The sequence below is a fragment of the Myotis lucifugus genome, unplaced genomic scaffold (genome assembly GCF_000147115.1).
Source record: "Myotis lucifugus unplaced genomic scaffold, Myoluc2.0 scaffold_34, whole genome shotgun sequence".
In the NCBI taxonomy this organism is placed as follows: Eukaryota; Metazoa; Chordata; class Mammalia; order Chiroptera; family Vespertilionidae; genus Myotis; species Myotis lucifugus.
In genome coordinates this window covers 3,803,620-3,820,544 of record NW_005871082.1, presented here as the reverse complement: position 1 = coordinate 3,820,544, position 16,925 = coordinate 3,803,620, and the positions used below count along the sequence as shown (strand labels likewise).

The window sequence follows — 16,925 nt, the reverse complement described above, 5'->3', positions numbered from 1 at the left end:
AGGTTCACTCCCTTCCCAGCTCTGTAGGGAGGGTCAGTTATAGCTCCAAGGAAGTGATTATATTTTACTCAGGGCCACATTGTTCCCTTAGTAGTAGTAATACATAAAATATAAATTCTAAAACCTGCGTTGTTTCCTGACCCCTTTCCCTTTATTTTCCAGAAAATAAGTCACATAGGCATCTATAAAAGTGGGTTTGAACCAGAGAGAACAGGTTGATCAGGAACACACAACATACAGTGGGGCCTTGACTTACGGGAGCTGTGGTTGGCCCCATTAGACAACAGCGAGACGTTATAGTGGGATCCATTATTTTGATGGATAGTGTCTTTAATTTTAAAATGCTTTGAAACCCTTTTATGGTGCTGTACATATAGAAAATACTTTTTGATCTGTATATTTCTAGGGTGAATGTGGATATATACCTATGCATGCTCATGTATGTAGCCTACATTTTCAAACTGACATTTTCAGTAGAGGGAATTCCTGTTTGTGTGAATAAAAATCCTTGGAAAGATGGATGGCAAGCCAGCCTTCCCATCCACGTGTAATTACATTTGCAATTATGGGTGGCATTTCTGATTTGTTATGGTTGGATATGATATTCATGAAGGTTGAGCGAGGCATTTAGAAAACTCAACTATTTGACTGGAGCATTTGAGTATTCATTTCTCTCTGATTCCCAATTCCTGGCAGTAGAAACACTGGGTAGAATAGTGGCAGAGATCCCTGTACACATTCCTCTAGAGCAGGGGAGGGGAACCTTTCTTCTGCCAAGGGCCATTTGGATATTTATAACATACTAGAGGCCTGATGCATGAAAATTCATGCACTCGGGGGGGTCCTTCAGCCCGGCCTGTGCCCTCTCGCAGTCTGGGACCCCTTGAGGGATGTCCACCCACCAGCTTAGGCCCACTCCCCAGCTGGCAGTCAGACATCCCTCTGGCAGCCCGAGAGCCCTTAGGAATGTCCACCTGCCAGCTTAGGCCTGCTCTCTGGGGGATCAGGCCTAAGCTGGCAGTCAGACACCCCTCTGGCAGCCCTCAGGGGGTGTCCACCTGCTGGCTTTGGCCCACTTCCCGGGGGATCAGGCCTAAGCTAGCAGTCAGACATCCCTCTGGCAGCCCGGGAGCCCTCCAGGGATGTCCGACTGATGGCTTAGGCCTGCTCCCCGGAGGATCGGGCCTAAGACGTCAGTTGGACATCTTTAGTGCTGCCGTGGAGACGGGAGAGGCTCCCGCCACTGCTGCTGCACTGGCCAGCCATGAGCTGACTTCTGGCTGAGCGGTGCTCCCCCTGTGGAAGCACACTGACCACCAGGGAGCAGCTCCTGCGTTGGTCAGTGTCCATCGTAGCGACCAGTTGTTCTGCCCTTTGGTCAATTTGCATATTATTCTTTTATTATATAGGATTCTCGAGACGTACAAAATTATCAACTTAAAAACTTGCCTGTTCTATTTGGTCACACATTTAATAAACTTGTCCCTAAAGCCTTGGCAGGACCAGACCAAATGTTTTCATGGGCCTTATATGGCTAGTGGGCTGGACATTCCCATCCCTGCTCTAGAGGACAGAGAGAATAGAACTTCCCCAAAGCAGAGTTTCTGTTCTCATTCATTCAATTATCAAACTTTAACTGAGTACCTACTATATGCCAAACACACAGATTTGTTTTCTGTGTCATTCCTTCATCCAAATCTGCTCCTCCTTGTTTCCTCCTTCCTTCCCACAGCAGACACAAGGAGTATATGCTATTTTGAAGTTTTGGATCATTCCTGCATGGAAACTCAAGTCCTATATCTCCCTTGAATGCCCTGCTAGGGTGGAGCTTTATTTGCAGACACCCTTTTTTTCCCTTTCTTAAAATAAAACCCTAAGATAGAAAAGCATTTTAGAGAAAAAAGAAGAGATTATATCATAAGCGTTTTCTCATGTGGCTACATACTTGTAAACATTTTAATGCTATTATTCCATTGTGTGCCTCAATTTCTTCACATTCATCCAAAATGTGGTTCACAGTTTGGGTCTGTCTCCTTAAGGCATCGTTTATGAACATTTGTAAGGCCCGTCAAAGTGCTAATCCACTTCCACAGAGTTTGTAGCATCTTACAGTCTCACTAAAGGTCTGTTTACTGCTCATATCATATCCCCCTCACTGAATACTAAAAACTTTAAATCTTCACTGGTTTTTTAAATTTGAATTTTTATTATTACTAGTGATATTGGACATTCTTATTAGACATTTTTAGTTTCTCCTTCTCGAGTCGTCTGTGTGTGTCCTTTGTCTGTATTTCTATTGGACTTTTTGTACTTTTCTTATTCACTTGTGTGAACTTTTTTCATATTAAGGATATTAACATTTTGTCTTCAATGTTTATTGATCACATTTGGGCAGAAATCCCTCTAATTATATTATTTGCGATCATATTATCACTTAGACCAGATAACTAACTTGTTTTATTCAATGAAATCAGCTTTATACCATTTTATGTGTGAGATGGTTTTCAGTGTTTAAAAATTAAGAATACAAACTTTTGCCTTAGCTGGTTTGGCTCAATGGATTGAGTGTCAGTCTGCAGACTGAAGGGTCCCAGGTTCGATTCCAGTCAAGGGCACGTGCCTGGGTTGTGGGCTCAATCCCCAGTAGGAGGCATGCAGGATGCAGCCGATCAATGATTCTCTCTCATCATTGATGTTTCTATCTCTCTCTTCTCCCTTCCCCTCTGAAATCAATAAAAATTTATTTAAAAAAAGAATACAGCCGAAACCGGTTTGGCTCAGTGGATAGAGCGTCAGCCTGCGGACTGAAAGGTCCCAGGTTCGATTCCGGTCAAGGGCATGTACCTGGGTTGCGGGCACATCCCCAGTGGGGGATGTGCAGGAGGCAGCTGATCGATGTTTCTCTCTCATCGATGTTTCTAACTCTCTATCTCTCTCCCTTCCTCTCTGTGGAAAATCAATAAAATATATTAAAAAAAAAAGAATACAAACTTTAGAGCAAAGAAAAAAATCTATCCTAGAAACTCATAAAAGTGAGAATGTATAAGAGTTCAATTGCAAGGGAACTTGGTCCTACCAGTGCTTCTGTATCAATAGACTTATTTGTATTCTTACTGTATTGGACATAAGGCCCTTCTTGTGTGCTTATTACAAAATTATGAGATGTGTGCCCAGACTAAGCACTTGAGACAGGTAATGAGCTGCTTTGGGATTTATTGAATTCCAGATAAAATTCTAGTCATCCCTCATTCTCATACCTCAGTTTCCCATACTTCTAGGTGCCCTGGATAGCAGCCCTCATGTGTTTTCCTTTTCTTTTAGACAACTCGTCCTCACTCCAGGAAGATGAAGAGGTAGACATGGAGGCCATCAGCTGGCAGGCCAGCAGTCCTGTCATGAATGGGCATGCTGCCACTCCAGTGACCTCTGCTCGTTTCCCCAGCTGGGTCACTTTTGATGACAATGAAGTCAGCTGCCCTTTGCCACCCATCACCTCTCCTCTGAAGTCAAACACGCCATCTATTGCATCTGTGACCCCAGATGTACCTTATTACTCAACCGGCTCATTTAAGAAGAGGGAACGTCCCAAGAGCACGTTGATAAACTTCTCCAAAGTTCAGAAGCTGGACGTTTCCTCCTTAAACCATCCGCCTCCCATAGCCGAGGCTCCACCTTGGAGGGCCACCAACCCTTTCCTGAATGAGACTCTCCAGGATGTACAACCCTCCCCAATCAACCCTTTCAGTGCTTTCTTTGAGGAGCAGGAGAGGCGCTCCCAAACCAATTCCACATCTAGTACCACAGGCAAAAGCCAGAGGGATTCTCTCATTGTCATCTACCAGGATGCCATCAGTTTTGATGACTCAAGCAAAAACCAGTCACACTCTGATGCTGTTGAAAAACTCAAACAACTCCAAATTGATGACCCCGATCACTTAGGCAGTGCGACACTGCCTGATGATGACCCAGTAGCCTGGCTCGAACTCGACCACCCGCCTGGTTCAGCACCTTCCCAGCCCAGGGATGGGTGGCCAATGATGCTAAGGATCCCTGAGAAGAAAAACATCATGTCCTCCAGACACTGGGGACCCATCTACATCAGACTAACAGATACTGGTCACCTGCAGCTGTATTATGAGCAGGGCCTAGAGAAGCCATTCCGAGAGTTCAAGCTGGAGATCTGCCATGAGATTTCAGAACCCCGGCTCCAAAACTATGATGAAAATGGCAGGATCCACAGCCTGCGGATAGACCGCGTCACGTACAAGGAAAAGAAGAAATACCAGCCCAAACCTGCTGTCGCCCACACCGCCGAGAGGGAACAAGTGATTAAACTGGGCACCACCAATTACGATGACTTCCTGAGCTTCATCCGTGCGGTTCAGGACCGTCTCATGGACCTGCCCGTGTTGTCCATGGACTTGAGCACAGTCGGCTTGAACTACCTAGAAGAGGAGATTACCGTGGATGTCAGAGATGAATTCTCTGCCCTCGTGAGCAAAGGGGACAACCAGATTCTCCAGCACCACGTCTTGACACGAATCCACATCCTGAGTTTCCTCTCGGGGCTGGCAGAGTGCCGCTTGGGCCTCAACGACGTCCTGGTCAAGGGGAACGAAGTCGTTTCCCGGCAAGACATCATGCCGACCACCACCACCAAGTGGATCAAGCTCCACGAGTGCCGTTTCCACGGGTGTGTGGACGAGGATGTGTTCAACAGCTCCCGGGTTATCCTGTTCAACCCTTTGGACGCGTGCCGCTTCGAGCTGATGCGGTTCAGGACAGTGTTTGCCGAGAAGACCTTGCCTTTCACGCTCCGGACGGCCGCCAGCATCAACGGGGCAGAGGTGGAGGTGCAGAGCTGGCTGAGGATGTCCACCGGCTTCTCCTCTAACTGTGACCCCCTCACTCAGGTTCCCTGTGAGAACGTGATGGTTCGGTACCCTGTGCCCAGTGAGTGGGTGAAAAACTTCCGCAGGGAAAGCGTCCTGGGGGAAAAGTCTCTGAAAGCCAAGGTCAACCGGGGGGCCAGCTTTGGCTCCACGAGTGTGTCTGGCTCCGAGCCTGTCATGAGAGTGACTCTGGGGACTGCTAAGTACGAACATGCCTTCAACTCCATCGTGTGGAGGATAAACCGGCTGCCTGACAAGAATTCAGGTAAGTGGAGGGTTCTCGTCTGTGAAAACCACTGCCCGGTTGCCGAGGCAGCAGGATCAGAGTTCCACATCCTATTTTCCTGTGAAGTGCTGAGTTTTGATGTGTGATGGGGATGGGGACGGATGGGGAGTGGGACAAGAAAAGCAAAAATATTTGAGCAAAGTAAGTAACAAACACTTCGCTCCATCATTTCACCTCCTGAATGGTCACACGTCTTCCATAAAGCTCTGCATTCTTCTCGACTGAGCTGCTAAGTGGCTTTCCAGGGCAGCTATGAATTTATATTCCTTTCTGACTCATTAAAACATTATCTATGCTGCTGGAAGCTATCCATGGCCAGATCCTAGAAGGCTTCTGGGTTCTGAAGAGATGCCTTTTAAACTATGCTCTGGCGTAGATAAAAGGGCCGGTTCATTACGGCTGATCATATGTGCATACAGGTGAGGAGTATATTTTTATCCCAGCCATCCCGTGAAAGGCCTGTCAATCATAACATCTTGAGCTCAGAGTTGGGATCTGGGAAAGGGGAAGAGGAGAAATGGCCTCTGATCAGATGGAAGGTCCAGCCAGAATATGACGGTCCAAAAAGGCTGAAATTCTACCAGACAAAAAGTAAAGGAAGGAATGTGTGATTTAAACAAAGAGATAAAGCCGACCAGCCCTAGCGGGCCTGCTCACAGCTGTCAGGGATGGTTTTGTGCTTGCGTGAGCCCGGGAGGCAATGACTTTCCTCATGGTTCCAGTGAGATTCAGCGAAACCACAAAACTAGGGAGCAATCAAGCCAGCTCTATAGCCTTACTTATGAGAGTAAGTCTGGGTGACCCCAGTGGCAGGCAGTGCGCCCATGATCCTGTGCTCTTTTAAACCACTTCTCTTCTTGTTTATAATAAACTTGGCTTATCTGATCACAAAAGTGGGTATCCTAGCCGAGCAAAGAGAATACGGTTTGGGGGAACTCTTGATTGGAATGTCTTTCTCTTGTGAAGATATTCTTTCCATTCTCACCATGAAATCCTAACAGTGTTCTGTGTCTTCATTTCCTGTTCTGTGTGGAGAGGCTGTTATCATACTCTAAATATAATATGATGGAGTGGCAAGAAGCAATGGGATCTAGTCAACTCTCCAGGCATCCCGAGCCGTGCAGGCTGTGTCAGACACTGGGCATAGCAGGGCAGACCAGGGAGACAATTGGACCTCTGTGTCTGGGGCTGGATTTGCCACCCTCTGTTTCTAAACTGACAGAACTTTTAAGATAAAGTCTTCCTCTTTGTGCTTGTTAATTCATCCTCCCTGAAAGATCCCTGTATTCTGGCGAGAGCACTGTGATTTCTACCTCAGCCACAGGCCCCTCTGAATTAGTGGAGGAAAGGAGAAAGCCTGAATTCTCTGCCACAGAGGCCTTGGGAAAAGAACTGAGGAGACAGGGAGAAAGTTACTGTTTAACCTGCTAGACACTTGACATGGGGAAAAACAAGGCTTCCGGTGTACGTTTATTGGGATTTTTAGCTCTTGAGTGTACTATTAGGCATGGACTCAGATAACTTTATTTTGGGACTATTGGGTTTTTCAAGGTAGAACGGATGTTGGGGACAACTTACTCAAACTCGTCATTCTGCATAGGAGAAGATTAAGGGCCAGGAGGTGACAGGACTCGTCTGAAGTCACAAAGCCACATCTGGGCTCTTTTCCCAACACCACAGCTGCTTCTACGTAAATGACACCAAATAGACCCAAACTTGAAATAATTTCCACTGTGGGGGCTGAGATTTGCAGTTTTCCCAATGTATACACACATCTACCATTTGTTTCAAACTTCTTTCTCTCAATTATTTGAAAGCATTACCTGAGGCATTTTGGGTTATAAGCCGCAAAGACTGGCTGGCTGCTTTAAGGAAAAGGAAGCTGTTGGAAGGATCTGGGCAGCTCAGAATTGAAGGAAGGACAGCTCTGGATAGGAGGAACTATGGTGTCTCCTCAGGCTGCAGCCACTGGGGCTGATCGCAAGCCAGTTTCTGTCCTTGTGCCACTTGGCTCGAGTCAAGGAGGACAGTGCATTTTGACCGACAAGCCCACCAAGATGACACAGTGCTGGGAAAGATTATTTCCCAAAAAGGAGGGGAGGGGAGCGTGGGGGATTGTCACCAGAAGAAATGGGAATGGATCCAGGACAGGGGAAAATAGGTCTTCAGCAAACACTTTCCTAATGCTTCCCAGCGGGCAATGTTCAGTAGGCTCAAGGCCAAGTAAATACAGCTTACATATTACATATGTATTTCCAGATGACTGTAACCTTATTTGTAAAAGATTTTTGAAATACAGGGAAACATAGGGATATTTGGGCATGTTTCTCACTGAAATTTCCTCCTCCCCCCATCCCAGTTACTGCTTTTGCTGTCATGGTTATATAGATTTAGAAGTGAAACCCCCAAAAAGGGACTCTTGTAAAACTGCTGGCCACTTCTGGATCAGTTTAGGAAATGGATAGCACCCTTTCCTTGAAACTGGAGGTGTACAGGATCTGAACGCCAGTGAGACTGCAGGTTCTCACCGTTGCTGGTACTTGCTGCGCCCAGCCCTGTCCTCCCCATCCCATGCCAAGAAACCAGAGGATTGATGATCTATTAGTAGTTGTCCCTTTTTGGAGTTCTTCTGTCCAGGTCTTCAGACAGCCTTGGGAAGGTGCCTTTTATAGATTATTTTTCATAATCCTCACCCTCCATTTACAGTGAAGGAAGCCTAAATCTCTGCACACCCATTCCCACCTGCAGTGGCCCTGCATCCCCAGCCCCAGCGGGCAGGGCAGACAGAGCACAGGCAGCATGGGCCAGCAGGGCAGCACCTCTGGCTTTGCTGGCAGCCCACGCCTCAGCCACAGCAGGTGTGTCCCAATCCCAGCCCTCAAAAGACTTCACAAGCCGCCACTGGGAGCCAGCCCAGCCATGTGCGTGTGCAGCCCCCATCTCTCTGCATTCTACAGGACCCCTCCCACTCTATTCCCAAGTTTTTCTTAATCCTAGAAGGCACCGGAACAAAGCACCAGTCCTGCTGCTTGCCCGGATTCTCCACCAGGAAACAAAACATTCTGTCCTGCCCAAGTAGCTTTCTTTGCTGGAATTCCAGTTCTCATAAGACCATGTGAAGAGAAAACAAACCCAATATGAGTCCCCATTTATGGCAAATAGAAATCTGAATTGTAATGGTAAATGTTCTCAAATTCATCCAGCATGATGCATGGGCTCATTAGCTCATAACCATAAATTAAACCACACTAGCTTTCAAAATTCAAAATTGTACTTCCCTATCTGTCCACCAGCCCTACACATCCATTAGTTGATGCTGGTAATCAAGAAAGAATGTTAGCTGTGAATACACTTTGGTGGGGTGACAGAAGAGGGTCAGTTTTGTGGACAGTAATGATTTCTCGATACTCAAAATGTGTAAATAAGGGTCATTATGTAAAACTGTTCCTCAGGTTGCTATTGAATGAAATTAGAAACTCCTCTATATACGTTGAAGTGATTTAAATCTATAGCAGTACATTGAGAGAAGTTTAAGCATAATTTAGAGTCAGGTCTGTTTTATTCCCAGTACTACAACTTAATGACTCTGTGACCTCAGGCAATTTACTTAACCCTCTCAGAGAAATCTCATTTTCCTCACCTATAAAATAGGGTTATTAATACCTAACCCATTAAGAATGAAATTAGAAAATGCTTTTAAGTGGTTGGCACAGTCTTGGCCTATAATAAATGCTCAATATATGATAGCTATATAATTACATCTGTGGCACACAATTTTTTTAAAAAATGAATGTCACCCTAGCTGGTTTGGCTCAGTGGATAGAGCGTTGGCCTGTGGACTGAAGGGTCCCGGGTTCGATTCCGGTCAAGGGCACATGCCCAGGTTGCGGGCTTGATCCCCAGTAGGGGGCGTGCAGGAGGCAGCCGATCAATGATTCTCTCTCATCATGGATGTTTCTAGCTCTCTCTCCCTCTCCCTTCCTCTTGGAAATCAATAAAAAAATATATATAAATAAAAAATAAAAATATATATATATTTTAAAAAATGAATGTCTTTTTAAATAATATAATTTTTACTATTACATGTATCTTAAATTCCTTTCCTAAAACCAGTGCAAATTTTTCAATTAATTTCCTAAAGTTTTACTCTTTAGAAAGAACCAGTGAAACATTTCACATTTGTGGAACAGAGCAAAACAAATACTTCACTCTGTAATGTTTTCCTTGGAGAGAGGGTGTGTGGAGGGCCTCGCTTACTGAGATTAAAAAGTCCCTCCCAGACCAATAAAGGAACTTGGAATTGTTTATTTGGGAAAACTCAGATAACTAAGGGCCGTTTCTGTTAGGTAATGAAATCAAAGCCGTGTAACATTGTTTCTCTGTAGCCAGTTGCTATGTGTGGGTTCTTATAGCTGACTTCCCCTGCAGACGTTGTCACCCCTTAGACCTTGTCACCCCAAAGACCTGGTCTTGAGATTTGGAAACAAGAGGTTATGACTCAGACAGAGTGGTTAAAACAATTTGGGGTCAGATGGCTGGGCTCAGTCAGGTCTCAGCTCTGCTTCTTTGCAGTAGAATATAATATTATGACCTCCAGATTCTGTTACGAAGCGGCTGTGAGAGAATCTGCAGAATGGAAAACATTCAGCACAGAACCTGGCACAGAGCACTCAACAAATGTCCTGCTGCATCTGATGAATGATGACGACCACAGAGCTTCATGAGTGACAGTCACAGAAATAAGCTCTAACCCTTTCCCCTCAAATACCTAGTAATAATTCTCCATGAAAATCCAACCTTGAGTTTACTATCCAAGTACAGTAGAATGAGCCATAGATTAATAGAATCAAAGAACAGGAAGGGTCTATGCCTAGCATTGTCCAGTCCACCCTTTCCTACCACCGCTCCCACACCCCTACCCCCTACCGCCCCACACCCATCTACCCAGCTGCCCTACTTTACAGATGAAGAACTGAGGCCTGGAGAGAATAAAGGACTCAGGTGCAGGATCTCTGCTGCTTAGCGGGAGAGCTGGACATCAAATCCAGGGATGCTTGCTGACTCTTAGTCTGTGTGCTCTCCGGTGTTTGCTGTGCTTCCCTAATATAAATGTGCTTATAAAGGCGCTGTCATTTTCATGTCATTCACCCACAAAAGCAGGCCAAAAACATTTTTTTAAAATATGAAATGCTATTAAGAAAATTCAAGCCCTAACCGGTTTGGCTCAGTGGATAGAGCGTCGACCTGCGGACTGAAGGGTCCCAGGTTCGATTCCAGTCAAGGGCATGTACCTTGGTTGCGGGCACATCCCCAGGAGGGGGTGTGCAAGAGACAGCTGATCGATGTTTCTCTCTCATCAATGTTTCTAACTCTCTATCCCTCTCCCTTCCTCTCTGTAAAAAAATCAATAAAATATATTTTAAAAATTCTAAAAAAAAGAAAAAAAAGAAAATTCAATTTATCTTTCAAAGGAAATTGATTTTTCTCCAGGTGGCTGTCACTGATGTTTTATTAGGTGCTAAATGCCGAGCCCTTTTATTCCTCTCTGCCAATCTACAGCCCCCATTTCCTAGTGTTTGTGCTGTGCTCACATGTCACCCTGACGTGAGTAGGCAGAATGACCTCTGCTTCTCAGCCATGGTTCCATTGCTAGGATACCAGGCTACTGTCATCAGATAGTGTTGTATCAGAGGGTCGGAGCAATTTCTGCAGAGGCAAAGCCTCTGCTCACAGCTGGCCCCTCCGAAAGACTTCCAGGCCTCCTTTGTTGTTTTGTGTGTGTGTTTAAATCCTCACCTGAGATATGATGTTGTTGTTTTCTAATTGATTTTAGAGAGAGAGGAAGGGGGAGAGAGAAACAATCATTGATGTGAGAGAGAAACATCGATCCCTTACACACCTGGACTGGGGATCAAACCTGCAACCTGGGTATGTGCCCTAACCAGGAATGCGACTTTCCAGTGTACAGGACTATGCTCCAACCAGCTGAGCCACACTGGCCAGGCCTCCAGGCCTCCTTTGTTACTGAGGTGGCTCTTCTTCCACTTCCTCCCCAAAGAACCTGATCTGTAGATTCTTTATCTTTGTTTCATAGCTTCTGGTCACCCACACTGTTTCTTCTGCCACCTTGAACTTGGCTCGGACCGGGAAGTGCCTTCCAGATTTGCCAATCACGTGACTGTCGAGTTCAGCATGCCCACCACTTCGGCCTCCAAAGCTGCTGTAAGATCCATCTCTGTGGAAGACAAGACTGACGTCAGGAAGTGGGTCAATTATTCTGCACACTACAGCTACCAGGTAGCCTGGGAGGCATCTGGCTGATGTTCCCCCCTCTCCCCTCCCCCCTCTCATTCCTTTTAGCAGTGCCTGCGCTGGGTGCAGTGTTCTCTTACCTCCTTGGAGGCGGCTCGCCATGGTACATAGCCATGGGCGAGTCTGCTCTGATGTAAAGGAACAATCTCTCTGTGGGCAAGAGGAAGGTTGGGAAAAAAATAAGGAAGCTGATGAAAGAGGAGAATATAATGTCATCATAAACAACAACATAAAAAAGAGGACTGGGATAAAGGGATTTTATTATCCATTCATAATGTAATTTATGTTGCAGAGTAGTGAATTTGGAAGTCAAGAGGAGTGTCAGGAAAGCTAGCCCAAAGCATACATTGCAGCTACAGGAGTTGATGATGTGGGTCTGAGTAAAGTTAGGACATTCATGACCTGGTCACTGGGCTGTCACAGGACAGAACTCAAAAGCCCAACCAGCTTCTAGAGTAGTAACAGGATCAGGCTGTGGAAGGACAGACACCAAGCTGGGGTGTGCTGACACGAATGGTGACTATATCCGGGGGAGTTAGCGATTCAGTGGGAGGATATTAATGCCAGGGATGGGAAATGGCTTTTGAAAAAGGATTTTGCAAACTGGCTTAATAATTTTCTATTCATAATAATATCCTTAGAATAATATGGTGATTTATTGGTTTTTAATTGCCTCCTTAGTTGTGTGGTCTACCAAAAAGAACACATACTCCATCTTGTGGCCAGAAAAAAAAGAAACAGCACTTTCCTCAGACATGCGATTTTCAACCTTTGTCATCTCATGGCACACAAACTAATTACTAAAATTCTGTGGCACACCAAAAAACATATTATTTTACAGATCTGAGAAAAAATATATATAATTTTGATTCATTCACACCAGACAGCTATTTTTGTGTTGGCTGTTGTCATTGTTTTATTTACAGTCTAAGGGAAAGGAGGTCAGTGCCCGACTAAATAGTCAGGTACTGCATGTTTTAAAAATTCTTGCAGCAAATCGCTGCCCTAGTCAACTGTTCTGTCTTGACTTTTTCCCCTCGTCATAAATGTCCACTTTGGTGTTGAGGGAAGCAGCTTTAATTATGAAGCTTCCTAGCTTGAAGGATCCCCTGCCTGGCTTACCCAAGGCTCCAGTTGGAGTGTGTCGCTTTCAGGGCAAGATTAATTGCTGATTCCTTGACAATTACAGCTACAGTGTTTTGCAGACAATATGGGTAGAACTGAAAACACTAATACTTATCAGCTTGGAAACTTTTTTAAAGAGATACAGTAATGGAGAGTGTAAACAGCCAATTGCAAAGGAAGCCATTCATTTATCAACCTCTGTGCTTGCCTGCTATATGCCTACATTACTGGGATGCAGTAGTGACTAGGGCCAGCCCTTGTCCTATGGAGCCCATGGTGCAGTGTAGAAGGTACAGTGGGAATACGCACTGGGGAGCGCCTCACTCTATCTAAAGCAGCGGTTCTCAACCTGTGGGCCGCGATCCCTTTGACAGTCGAACGACCCTTTCACAGGGGTCGCCTAAGACCATCCTGCATATCAGATATTTACATTATGATTCATAACAGTAGCAACATTACAGTTATGAAGTAGCAACGAAAATAATTTTATGGTTGGGTCACAACATGAGGAACTGTATTTAAAGGGCCAGAAGGTTGAGAACCACTGACCTAAAGAATCAAGAATAGCTTCACAGAAGAGATGACCTTTGAGCAGCTGTGCAAGACAAAGAATAAGAATTTTTCAGGTGGACAGTGAGGGAGAGGGAATCCCACACCAAGTGAAGAGTCTGTGCAAAGAGAGAATCATCATAGACACAGGGCAAATGGCACCAGGGAACCCCAAAACATGACAAAATCACGAGGAATCTCAAGGAATCTAAACCCAGTGAGGTATTCTCTCTTGGTTTATTTATTTCTTGGGATGTTTTCTCTTCTGATATTTCTCTCCAACTTTTATTCCTGGCAGGTGGAGATTGAGCAAAAAAAGAGTTTGAAGCCGGACTTTGAAGGAGAGGAAGTGGAAAACCCCAAGGAGTGTGGGGTCCAGTGACAAAGCCTCGCTGAGAGGCCGTGACCTGAGAGTTCCAATAGGACATCTTCCTAATAGCTGAAGTTCAAGTCAGTACCTACATGACTACCCCATGCTGGGAGCAGTGTATCGGACCTTCCCGTCTGTAGTTGCCTATATGTGAACAGGAGACCCGAGGCGGCGGCTGCAGAGAGGCTCTGACTGCCTGAAGCAGCTGGTTCACCTGGCTTGGAGCTTCCTCATTAAGCCGCCTCTGCCTCTGCTTATCTCACAGCACTTGGGTGTGGTTTGTTGTGACTAGGAGAGTCAGGAAAAGAACCTCCGCATCAGTGTTGGCATGATTTCCTTCTGGTGTTCTGTCATTTACATGAATTTCTGGAAAACCCGGTCTTGAGAGGTTAATTAAGAACCCATCTCTGTCACTCCCTCTAGAAAAGGTTCAGAAAAGGTACAAAACAAATTTCCTCTTTAGGTTTCCTAGTCCTTTCGCAGGTGTCTCCATTCTTTGTATATGAACACTATGCAACAGACGTTTTCGAGATGCTAGACTGTTTTGAATGAAACACTTTTTCCATCTCTCTAAGGTTTTGGTCACAGGATGGGAAAAAGGCACAGGAAGATACTCTTTTATTCTGTGATTAGCCCCACATTCTGCAAAGGGTGGCTGTTGAAAGGAAAGCAAAATGGATGCTTTCCTTATTTTTCTTCATTCTGGGGAAAAGGGACATTCATTGTAAGGTTATATTCAATTCAGGAGACAGCTTCAATCTCAGTGAATTCCCAAATTCACATTGAAAAATATAGGCCATTTCTGATTTCTGAAACAAGTGGATATATGTTATACCTCAGGCATTTGGGAGCTCTTTGTATACCTCATAGCCAATAGAGAGCACATGTCTCTGTAACTCGGACTTTTCAGGAAACGTATGATGAAGAGATCATTTCAAAGCTGTTTTAAAACTAAGCTTGTATGAGCTTTTCCCAGAAATTCAGAGTTTGACAAGCACAGTATTGTAATAGATCTAAAAGGCAGAAGACTCTAGGGTAGAGATGGTGGGAAAGCCATACTTTTTAAACATAGATTTTAAGAGTCTGGGACACTCAATCTTCTTTGCCTTCACCCGTTCCGGCTCACATTCTGCACCTCTGCTTCTTATTTGTATGTTGGTGTTTTCTTACCACACAAGAAGCTACATCAGCCATCCCGAAGGGGATACCTGCTCAACAATTCAAAGGCAGCCTGTCTCTGTCTTTCTGTATATCCATGAAGAATGGAAGAGGGGGACAGAGAGCACATTGATCAGATTTGTAGATGACACAGAAATAGACATATATCTAGTCTGTTGACCAGGAGATTCAGGATTAACTTATTCAATGAATAGTCATTGAATTCTAATTATGTACTGACACTAGGATATAGGAATCATTATAATTTTTTGAAATACCTGAGCATAAGACTGAAATTAAAAAGATGAAATTGAAGCATTAATGAAAAAATATATTTTGAGTTTTCTTAAATGCAACCCTCTAAGAACAGCATGGTATATGTGTTGTGTATTTGTGGATGTGTGTGTATATTGTGTGTGTGTGTGTGTGTGTATGTGTGTGTGTGTGTGTGTTGATGGGAAGGGTGTTGGAAAGTCATGGTTTCATAGCAGTTCATGTAGAAATGTTTTCTTATGGAAATAGGAGTTCCGTTTTGAATCAGGAGTATATTGTGGCTATTCATAAAGCTATTTCATTCAACCTGTGGTAATAGAAGTCCAGGGAGCCCTGCAAGCTGCACTGGTAAGACCACATCTGGATGGAGGGTTGGGTTCAATTCTGGGTACTATATTTTGAGAGAGACATTAATACATTGACTGTGTCCAGAGACAGGTGGCCAGGGTTGTGAAGGGTCTGATTATACAAGGAACAGGGGAATAGATCCCTAAAGAACAGAAGGTATAGCTGAAAAGGAAGTGCAGAAAAGGAGGAAATGATATAATAGGTGCATTAAAATTTCTGTTGAGTTATAAAATAGGAGAGTACTGAGACTTATTCTGTGTAGCTTCAAAGGGCAAAAATAGGAACAAAGGGAAACTTGATACATGACAGATGTTTGCTTCAAATATAAGAAAGTTTTCTAATAAGAGTTGCTTTAAAGAGGAATGGACTCAATAGCAAAATTTCCTGTTGCTGCAAATGCTCAGGCAAAAGTTAAAATAATGATCTCTCCCAAATGCTTCAAAAGGTTCTCTTACATTGGATTTGAGCTGATGACCAAGATCCCTTCTACATATAGTAGTAATAGGGCTCTCTGACTCTAGGAGTGGTTTTTCATGCTCTTTGAAATATAGCAGGGTCCCCCAGTGAGTGGTGTCAAGTGAGGGTTCCACAGTATTTCCCTTCCCCTCTTGTACTAAAGGCACATGAGATTCCTCATAGAAACAACAAGGTGAATTGAAGACTTAGCAAGGTGAAGGTCATTCCGGCACCTTCCTTACCCAAGGTTAACATCCACACGCCCTCTCAAGAGCTCTGCCTCACCTATTAGCATCACATGTGTATTGCTTGTTGGACCTTGTATCCCCACTGGCTCAATTCTGATTGCTTCATGCTTTCACCTGGACTTTTTTTTTTTAACCAAGGGCTGGGAAAATTCCTTCCATGCTGTCTTTAGATTCAGCAAGCAAGTTATTAATATTTAAAAACCTACCACTTTGATTTCATAAAATTTGTTTTTCCTCTACTATTTTGGGGAAACTGATTAAAGGTAGCCTTTAGGGGCTTGGGGAATATAATACTATATATTTCCAGACCTAGTGTTTTGCTAGTCACCTACACAGAAAACACAGTTGGGCAAATTACCTTTTTAAAACAAAAACATCATTTTATTTTTTATTGATTTAAGAGAGAGGAAGGGAGAAGGAGAGAGAGAAAAAAACATCAATGATGAGAGAATCGTTGCAGGCTGCCTCCTGCACACCCGACACTGGGGATTGAGCCTGCAATCCAGGCATGTGCCCTGACCAGGAATTGAACCATGACCTCCTGGTTCATCAGTGGATGCTCAACCACTGAGCCACACCAGTGAGGCTCTCCTGAGTTCTAAAGATGTTTTCAAAACATCACCAAGGTCTAAGTGCCATTTCTCTACAAATCACCATTTCTTCATTATGCTCTTTAGAAATGAAACTTGCTTTGGATATTATGACTCATTTTATGTATTTAAGGAATTAGAAGTGAACGAGACATACAAGGCAGTCATAAACATAGAAAAATAAGTGTGTGTATCAATAATGTTTTCCCATGTATTAGCTAAAGCAAGAAAACGGAATTGTTTCATTTCTTCTAGTGTGCCTTAGCAAATCTGATTGAGAGTCTAGTTCTTGGTTTTTATTTTGAGAATTGAAAAAAA

At 44.3% G+C, this 16,925-nt stretch overlaps 1 protein-coding gene across 4 annotated transcripts in view; it reads left to right on the top strand.

Moving 5' to 3' along the window:
• STON2 (stonin 2) overlaps nucleotides 1-14,897 on the top strand; it is a 127,804-nt gene extending 112,907 nt beyond the window's left edge. For all 4 annotated transcript variants that reach the window (XM_014454269.2, XM_023752509.1, XM_023752510.1 and 1 more), the window contains exons 6-8: nucleotides 3,322-5,157; nucleotides 11,273-11,475; nucleotides 13,463-14,897. In XM_014454269.2, the coding sequence (XP_014309755.1) occupies nucleotides 3,322-5,157; nucleotides 11,273-11,475; nucleotides 13,463-13,546 (2,123 nt within the window). In that variant the 3' untranslated portion in view covers nucleotides 13,547-14,897. The remainder of the gene's footprint in view (nucleotides 1-3,321; nucleotides 5,158-11,272; nucleotides 11,476-13,462) is intronic.
• Nucleotides 14,898-16,925: the final 2,028 nt, after the last annotated feature.